We start from the raw sequence: 8,856 nt of genomic DNA on the forward strand, positions 1-8,856 counted from the left end.
GATTGCTGCTGGCTGATTTAGATACTCCACCACCTACTGATGATTTCCTGAGAAGCCTCAAGTATCATCCTGCTTCAAAGGTATTTTATGACCAGAAGTTCAAACAAAATCTTTAAAAGTGTGGTCAGATCTCAAAGACCTCGGAGAAGGAAGTGATTTTCAAGTAAATATAGGAGTATATTCTGGGAATATGTTAATCACCATTGAAAGCAAAAGCTGGAGGCATTAGGCTGGCATAACCCAAGTAGCTTCCAGGGAGTTGCCCATATCAAATAATCACTATGAAAAATGACAAAGCAGATTTAAGGAAGCTAGTGTGAGCCCTGCCAAAACCATCCACTGGCCACCTGTGTGAAATAAGTTAAATAGATCTACTCAAAAGAATAAATGGTGTTCACAAGCCAATTTGCAAAGCTTGGGGAATATGTCTGTCCTCCAAACCACCCAAAGGGGCATTAGAGCTCAGCATTCGCCAGAAGACAGCACAAGCCTTCATTTCAAGAAGTTATTACAATACTTTAGAAGATGCTGAGTGACAGCAGGCACATGCTTGTTCAGTTAACTCTTCAGTCACTTAAGTAGACTCATACCAGGACCTACTCTTGAATTATGACCGCTCTAGCACTACAAGAACACGTAGATATCCTCAAAGATCCTTTTTGTCACAGGAACAAAGGAAGACAGAAGGTTAATTGACATCTAGACTAAACGGATTTAGATTTGTAGAACACTGGGACATCTTTTCTGGACAAAACACTGTATAATTTAGCCTGTCACAGAGGAGAAAAAAGAAACCAACCTTCCCAGGCAAAACTTAACAAGATTAAATGCAATGGAATTAAGTAGTTAAAGAATCAGGTGACCATTCATTCAGCACAAAGTAAAGATTATCAGGCTAAAATTAAACAAATTACTACAAACCTGACAAGAACCTATCTCCTTACGCATACATATTTAATTAATAGGAACTGAATTACTAATCTGGAAGCATAAATTGAATCTAAGTGGTTTTACTATAAGCTAGTGGAAAATATATGGATAATGAAATACTCAGTTCATTACTCAGTACTGTTTCTGAAGAACTGGTCAAAGGAAGGGAGAAAAAAACCCCAGTAATCTATAAAAAAAAAAAATGAAGTCAGAAAGTCATAAATGCAGATGGAACAATATTCTGCATGGTAAGTGACAAAATTAGGTATTAAACTGTTTCTGCTACAGACTACTAAGTCATGTTAAAAGCATGTCTTGCTTCTTAATTGTTTATCTTCTTAATTATGTGACATGAGGAAAACACTCCTGGAAGCTTCATCTAAAAAGCATATGCCAACAGTATATTGTAAATCCAAACTCAATCTCTTAACTAAAGTTAGCATTAGCTGGGGAGAAAGACCTACATTAAAACCAGTATGTAACCAAAGAAAAAGCAGGCATAACACAAAATACGAATTAGAAGCTAAGAATGACAAAATATTCAGAAGGTAAGCAAAAAGTTGTATTTACAATGGATATTTATTTACTCATGTGAATAGCATGAAGGAGTATTTTTTTTAATAGTGTATTTCAGAGAAAGCAGGTGAAATTTCAGGTAAATTTCTGCTATACATTTGTGGAGAAAAAACAACATATATCAGAAAATTCTGACAATAGCCTTAAACATAGGAACAGAAGTAAGGCGGTTTTTAAATCAGCAGCTCCAGATAGCTTGCATCCAAGAATTTTAAGAGCTGGCAAAGGAGACTTGTGTGCTGTTAATGTGGATTTTCCGTAAGCTTTGAGAAATCTGGGGAAGCTCAGAAAAAAAAAAAAAAACCTCAAAGAAAGCTGAGGTGGTGCCAATACTAGAAAAATAAGTAAGAAAGGAACAAATTTGGGAACTTACTGTCAACCTTGCATTAATCCCAGGAAAAAAAAAAACCAACTGACTCTTTGATATAGGAACAAGAAATAAGTGAGGAAATTCTAATTAAATTACACAGCTTAAATGTATGGAAAATGTATCTTTTCAGACTGACTTTTCTGTCATGCAATTACAGCATACTTTGGTAGACAATAGGAACAGTCTTGATGAAACACATTTGTATGTTTATTTGTTCAATAGGACACAGAAAACTGGCGTAGTTGTGCACATGTAATTTAAAACTAAGGTGACAGGTCTGTGTCATCAACAAGAACTCAGTCACACATATTTCTAATTGAATCCCACAGGAACCAGTTCTTGGCAGCAAGCTACTCAGTATTTTATCTGGAAATAAAAGTTTACTAAGAACATTCATAAAAGCTCCAAGTAAATAATGTAGCAAGACTGCTGATTGGGAACCATCTGGATTACTGGAAAATTAAGTGTTTCAGCATGATCAGTGTGAGGTCACATATTTAAGAGTGATGAATATAAAACACTTATAGATGGAAAACTTCCTCAGGAAGTAGTTGAAATAACTGATAACAGAGTAAACATGGGTTCCTTATGCATAAGTGAGTTCAAAATTGTTAAATGGCTCAGAAAACTAACCACCAGGACCAAATGCTGCTTTCATTGCAGGGAAGAAGAGGCCAGAGAAACAACTATCAAAACAGATTTTTCAAGTAGTGACCTCCATTGGCAAAAGACATTGCTGTATTTCAGGAAGCAGTAACAGGATGACAACTTCTATATCCATGTTTATTGGAATTGCTTGATCAGAATATAGCATCTAGTCCAAAGAAGTTATTAGTAAACCGGAGATTTCATGAAGCAAGTACAAATTAATCCAAATGCAAAACAAGTCTAAAATTGAGCATCACAATGGAAAAACTGGCATACAGAAGTTAACTCCATCACATAAGGTTTAAAGACCATATGAAGACCTATAAACCATTTGGTAGGGGAAAAAAATTGTATTAACTGCAGTGTCATAGCCAAAAGTAACTTCGTATTAAAACACCAAGCAGGCTTTTTTGAGTAACTGTAGCAATTACTAAGCTTCCAAAGGTGGCAGTAGTTTTTCTAATTTTATACATGTTTATGATTATTAAACAAAATCCCATACTAGAATTATTATTTTTAAAAGATAATCAGAGTGACCATTTCATAACATATGTTTCTCCAGTTCAAAAAAAGCTGTCGAGTCGAGACATAACTAGAAACTGGCAAGCTCTCAGCAAAATACTTGTTTTGGGACCAACAGTTATTAGTGTCCAGGCTAAACCAATGACTGTTCTCATTAAAAAGCATCCCTCCAGTGCCCTATCTAAATAAATAACAGGACTTCGATGAGCAAAACGAGTTTAAGTTCTTAAATTTAAGAATGAATGAAACCAGCATTTTTACTTAAAAGCTTCTGTTCTCACACCTCCCCTTTCAGTAACGATTAAAAAGAAAAATAAAAAGGCTTATACGGGAACGGGCTCGCTATCACTCGAAGCCATAAAGACTTGCTCGTATACCAAATGGCGGTACTTCCCCCAGCAGAAAGCCGAAGTCTACAGGTAAAGGCAACTAGGAGCGCAAGATGCTCACGGGGCCCGAGAGAGAAGGGCGCTGTGCCCCCCACGGCGCCGGCCGGGCCCGGTGCAGGGGGCACGGGAGCCCCACGAACCGCCCCCGCCGCGGACACCGGCCCGCTCGGCAGGTCCCGCGGCGGGCCCCGGAGCCCAGCCCTGCCGGGTGCTTGGCGGCAGCCGCCCCTGCCCCTCACCGCCGCGCCCAGTGCCCCTCTCCCCTCTTTACTCGCCGTGGGGCCGCTACCGCCCAGCACCCGCCGTGCAGGAGGCCGAGGCCGAGGCCAAGCCCCACCGGTCCCGCTTCCCTTCCCCGGCGCTTCCGGGGTGAAAGGTCGCGCAACGCCCGGATGGAGGCGGTGCCGCTCGCTATATAAACGCCCGGCGGCCGCCGCGCCCTCCTCTCCCGCGCCGGTCGCCCGCCAGTTGCCGCCGCCGCCTCCTGGCTCACCGCTGTTCGCTGGGCCCCGCGCCGTCCCTCGCCCGGGAATAAGTCGGTCAGGAAGGCTCCGCCGCCACCATGGTGAGCCGGGGAAGGGAGGTGTGGGGGGAGAGGGGCCGCCGCCTCCCGCGGCCGGCAGCGCCGCGTGGCCGCCGGGCCCGGGCGGCTGTGTGCGTCCCGCTGGGGCTAGCCCTCAGCCGCCGCCTGGGCCCCGGTCCCGGCCCCGGGGGAGGGGGGGCGTGAGGGGTCCCCTGCTGCTGGGGCGGCCCCTGACAGCCGGGGGCGCGGGAGAGGGGCGCCGCAGGCCGGGGCCTTGCGCCGGGCCCCCCCTCCCCGAGCCGGCCTGCGGTGAGGGCGGCCCGTGAGCCCGGGACGCACCAGGCCGCGGCGGCCGCGGCGCTTCCTCCTGGCAGAGCTCCCCCTCGGGAGCGGGGCCTGGCTCGACGGGAAGAGCGGGCGGAGAGGGGCGACCTCCACCCGGCGTGAGTGGGGCTGGCAGGGCCTTGTGCGTTGGGTCTTAAAATCGGCTTTTATTAGAGGAATGTGCGTCAGTTAATACGACAGGTAATAGTATCTCGTCAGCCAGAGAAAATCCATATTTCATCCACGGTTTTTTAAGATCCTTCTTCCTCTGTATTTTCTCTGTTATTTCCTTTCATCAGTTCACTTGGTCCGCATTAACGCCCAATTATTTGCAAGCGTTTAATTGTATAAGCGCAGATCGCTTTCCCGAGTGGCCGAATTAGTCTTTCTGGCCAGATGCCCCTTTTTGTTCTCACTGTTTTAAGTTGTTGCTGTTTTGTTGATATCTTTGTTACTTAATTCGTGGTGAGGTTAAGTTGTAAGATATGTGAAATCTGAAATGTGTTATTTTTGAGGACGAGGAATATTTGCAACTGGACAGCCTACTGTATATAGGCAAACCAGGGAGGGATGTTCTTGCAGCTTCCCACCGTGAGATGCAGTTAGACGCTTAAAAAACTGCTTTTCCTCGGAGCAGTTAGGACTTTGCCCTTCCTTTCTGTTCCCACCATTTCTTCCGTGTCGCTGTAGTCTTTGGATGTCTCATCTGGTCAGTAGGATAAAATAGTCCCAGAGCTAAATTGTTCTTTACACTCTAGAAGTCTGTTTTTAAGAGGCTGCGGATAGCATTAGTTGGTGTTGACTGCAGCATCTGATATTTGTAACTTCAATGTTTTAGGCGTTTAAAGATACCGGCAAAGCACCTGTGGAACAAGAGGTAGCAATTCATCGCATTAGAATTACTTTGACAAGTCGCAATGTAAAATCCCTTGAGAAGGGTGAGTGATACTTTCTTTTTTAACTGGGGTAGCTTGTTAAGTAATAAATGATATATATGATACTATGTATTGCAAAATAGAATGTATTGAAACCAGTTGTAATTAAAGATGTTAGCATTTGCTTGTTTGTATGTGACTTGGCTAACAAAGTCAACCCAAAGCGCATCATACACTGACAAGTAGATTCCAATTTAATTTTTAATGGAAGCTAGTTAGTTTTTCATCATGATGAAAACTTCATGTCATAATGACTAACATAAGAGAATGCAGCTTCTTCCCTGTAGTTCTTGTGGGGGTTTTAGTTGTCGCTATTTGAACGTATAAGAACTGAAAGGCCCATGTTTCTCGATTGATATTTTGTCGCTCTTGTTATGAAGAGTTTAGTTTAGAGGTTTAACATTCTTTAAGAAATTCATTTAATCTTGTTTAGGAACTGGCTTTGCCAGTGTTTTAATCATATAATGTAAACGCTGTAGAATCACTGTTTGATGCAGGATCTTCAGGCTGATAACAGCTTAAATACAGCTTAAACTTGTAGTGATGGCTTTTGCTTACTGTTGTGACATGATTTTGCTCACCATGGCGTAACGCTTCTACTTGTATATGGTTGGCTATGAGGATAACCCTTAGAATGAATGGCAGTGATAATTTCATACGCTATTCTGAGCCAACTTCTTGTTTGAAATCTTCACTTAAGGAAACAAGCAAAAACCCCACTCACAAACCTGAGCCTATTGTATTTTATTTTTTGTAGTCTGTGCTGACTTGATCAGAGGCGCTAAGGAAAAAAACCTAAAGGTGAAAGGACCTGTTCGCATGCCCACCAAGGTACTTAACACTGTGTTCCTGTCTTAAAAGTTCGTTTTTTTTCTGCAAATGTGCACTTAAAACTTCTTAAAAAAAAAAAGTTGAGATGAAAAGCAGTGCTACTAAACTGAGGGTGACCCAGCGTAAACAGATAATGACTTCACAAGTTGCTTTGATGCTTGGAGCAGCTGTTTAGTGCGAAACATGTTGTACATGGAAGGGGCTTTTCTGTCCTTCAGTTTATTTTAATCATGACCTTTTTTTTTTTTACATTAAATTGCATATAGGGAAGGAGTGTTAACATCAGTAGAATAGAACTTAAGAAGTGATTTTCCAATGACATAGATACCATAGAATATTTTTAAGTGGATTGATTTGATTGTAGATTAGTGTTCTGTGTGCATCAACTAAATACCTTGTTTATGATTTTTCTTCAGACTCTGCGAATCACTACCAGGAAGACGCCTTGTGGTGAAGGTTCCAAGACCTGGGATCGTTTCCAGATGCGCATCCATAAGCGGCTCATTGACTTACACAGCCCTTCTGAGATCGTGAAGCAGATCACTTCCATCAGCATTGAACCAGGTGTAGAAGTTGAAGTTACTATTGCCGATGCCTAAATGATGGTCATTGTCAAATAAAGTTGATTTACAAATTTTCATCACTGTTTGTTTTTATATGCGTGCCAAGAGTCTTGGGTAGCCCTGTGATGATTTTCATGAAGAAGGACAACAGAGATCATAATCAAAATGCAATGTGAGAGAATTGTATGATATTTAAGGAAGACTGTGCCAGTTGTAAACATCAGGAAGATGAAACTTGGCATCATAGTTTCATTGGAGGTTGGAGACTGTATGGATGTGCAGCACTTAAATTATTAAAAATACATTTTCCATAAAGGATTTAACTTTGGCTGAAATCTTAGTCTATACCCAGACAAGCAGTAGCATTAAAATCGATATTTAGGTAAATTACCAAGTTTTCAATTCTTAGTTTTTGCTATGTGAGGCTGAACTAACAGTTGGCTTCCTTGGCTTTTTTTTTTCCCCATGCTTTTCGCAAAGGATCCTGAGGTTATTAGGTATAAAGCTTCACAATTGTGGTGAATACATTGAATTTAGCAAGTTCTTTATTTAGACTTGCATGTAGAGTCACAAAACTAAGCTGTGGAATGCTCTAGTTGTCTTTCTAGATTTAGATTTCCATAGATTTGAATATTAAAAGTATTATTAAAGGTAAGCTTCATACGTAAAGCAATAAAACAGCCACTTTCATTGCTGCTACTTAGGCCTCTCAAGCTTGGTGGTTGGTTTTTTTTTTTTTCCTCTGCAAACTAATCCTTAAAGGAACTATGATTAATTCTTAAACCAACATGACAAAGCCCCGAGTTAAATGAAAGAACACTCATCCATTTAAGATCAGGTTGCTGCTTATGCTTCAAGCATAGGAGAGAACTTGAATTCTAGTTAAGCAGAAGTATGAAGCTTGAGGTCCCATTTACATTTGCTAAGAACTAAAACTGTGGCTAAAGCTTGAGCTTTCTTACTCAGGGGATTCAAGAGTCCTTCATCTGCCCACTTGTCTTAATTTCATTAAATTTAAAGCCTTAGAAGGATTCTGTCCACCTCATTGGCAGGCTCAAGAGCTTTGATAGAAGGGAGAGGTGAGGAACTTAGTTGCAGTTACACGCACAGATTGTGACACGCCTGCTTCCTTGGGAAGCATCTCAACTGTGTGAGCAGAGAAGAAAACGCCTGTGTCTTCCTAAAGGTCAGTTTCTGGTAGTATATTAAAAATATGAGCTGCCTGACAAATACTTCTAGCCTTAGTTTTAAAATTTGTATTTTATGGGGTGCTCTGAAAAACATGGTAATAACTTGATTTTGTGACACCAGGCAGATTAAAAAGGGCTAAACTGGCGAACAAGTAACAGACTACAAGTGTTACTAGCTGAGGCTGACTGACCTTTGTCTATGATTAACTACTTTAACCCAAGCAGTCTTCCCTGTGCTTGACCCAACAGCCTGACTGAAAGCCCTTGGGGGGATCTAGGGAGGGCTGGCTGCCTTTGACATCATTTTTGTCTGGTCTTTCCTGTTGGTCAAAACCTAATGCTATGAAATAGCTTTTTATCGGCTTCCAGCTGGCTGTACCTCTCACTTACACGTGCCTCTTAAACATACCTAAATGACCTATGTTCTTTGAGCAGCTGTGGCTCTAAAAATGAGTTTTCTGTGATCTTTTGAGTGTGTGTTTCTTTGCACCTGCCTCTAACTTACTCTTAAGGACAAATACAACTTTGCCTCTGGGTCTTCTACTGAAATAAAACTGTCTCCCTACCCACTGAATAGACAAGCTCATCTGTGAAGACTCTGCTCTTTACCAAAAGCCCGTTGAGGGTGGTGGGCCTTAGGCTCCTGCGCGTCCCTTCAGGTGTGGTGCGTGCTCCCCTCCACCTGTCCCAGTTCTGGCTTTGTGGAGCCTGAACATTTTGCGATTTGTTTTCTACTTGGTTTACAACAACACCGCGTGGCGTCGAAACGGTTACATAACACCTCTAATAACAACTGTTTTGATGGGAATACTAAGGTGCCTGCCGGCCCGTGTCGCCCCCCTCCCTCCCCGCAGAACGCTCTCAGTCAGGCAAGACACCCCTCCCCTGGCCGCTAAGCTACCGCTCCCGGCGCCGCCTTACTTCGCCGTTCGAACCCCCTTCTCCCCCCGGGCCTTATTAAAAACGATAAATAAATCCTGCGTCACGAGCAGGCGCTGCAGACGCTCCCCCCGTCCCGTGTCCCCCCCGGCGGCGGCGGCGACTCGCGAGCTGCC

At 42.8% G+C, this 8,856-nt stretch overlaps 1 protein-coding gene and 1 non-coding gene across 2 annotated transcripts; both read left to right on the plus strand.

Moving 5' to 3' along the window:
• Positions 1-3,840: 3,840 nt before the first annotated feature.
• RPS20 (ribosomal protein S20) lies at positions 3,841-6,688 on the plus strand. The gene is made up of 4 exons (XM_074818936.1): positions 3,841-4,000; positions 5,121-5,220; positions 5,975-6,048; positions 6,465-6,688. Exons 1-4 carry the CDS (start codon positions 3,998-4,000, stop codon positions 6,645-6,647), a joined length of 360 nt encoding a protein of 119 aa, XP_074675037.1. The 5' UTR covers positions 3,841-3,997; the 3' UTR covers positions 6,648-6,688.
• LOC141934699 (small nucleolar RNA U54) lies at positions 5,829-5,893 on the plus strand. Its single transcript, XR_012626406.1, has one exon. It is a non-coding gene; the product is annotated as a small nucleolar RNA U54 (small nucleolar RNA).
• Positions 6,689-8,856: the final 2,168 nt, after the last annotated feature.

Source organism: Strix aluco, chromosome 1, assembly GCF_031877795.1.
Source record: "Strix aluco isolate bStrAlu1 chromosome 1, bStrAlu1.hap1, whole genome shotgun sequence".
Lineage (NCBI taxonomy): Eukaryota > Metazoa > Chordata > Aves > Strigiformes > Strigidae > Strix > Strix aluco.

Excerpts from the sequence above, each read along its gene's own strand:
- RPS20 (XM_074818936.1), top strand. Across the intron at positions 5,221-5,974 it reads TGTAAAATCCCTTGAGAAGG|TCTGTGCTGACTTGATCAGA; the intron begins GTGAGTGATACT and ends TATTTTTTGTAG. Across the intron at positions 6,049-6,464 it reads CTGTTCGCATGCCCACCAAG|ACTCTGCGAATCACTACCAG; the intron begins GTACTTAACACT and ends ATTTTTCTTCAG.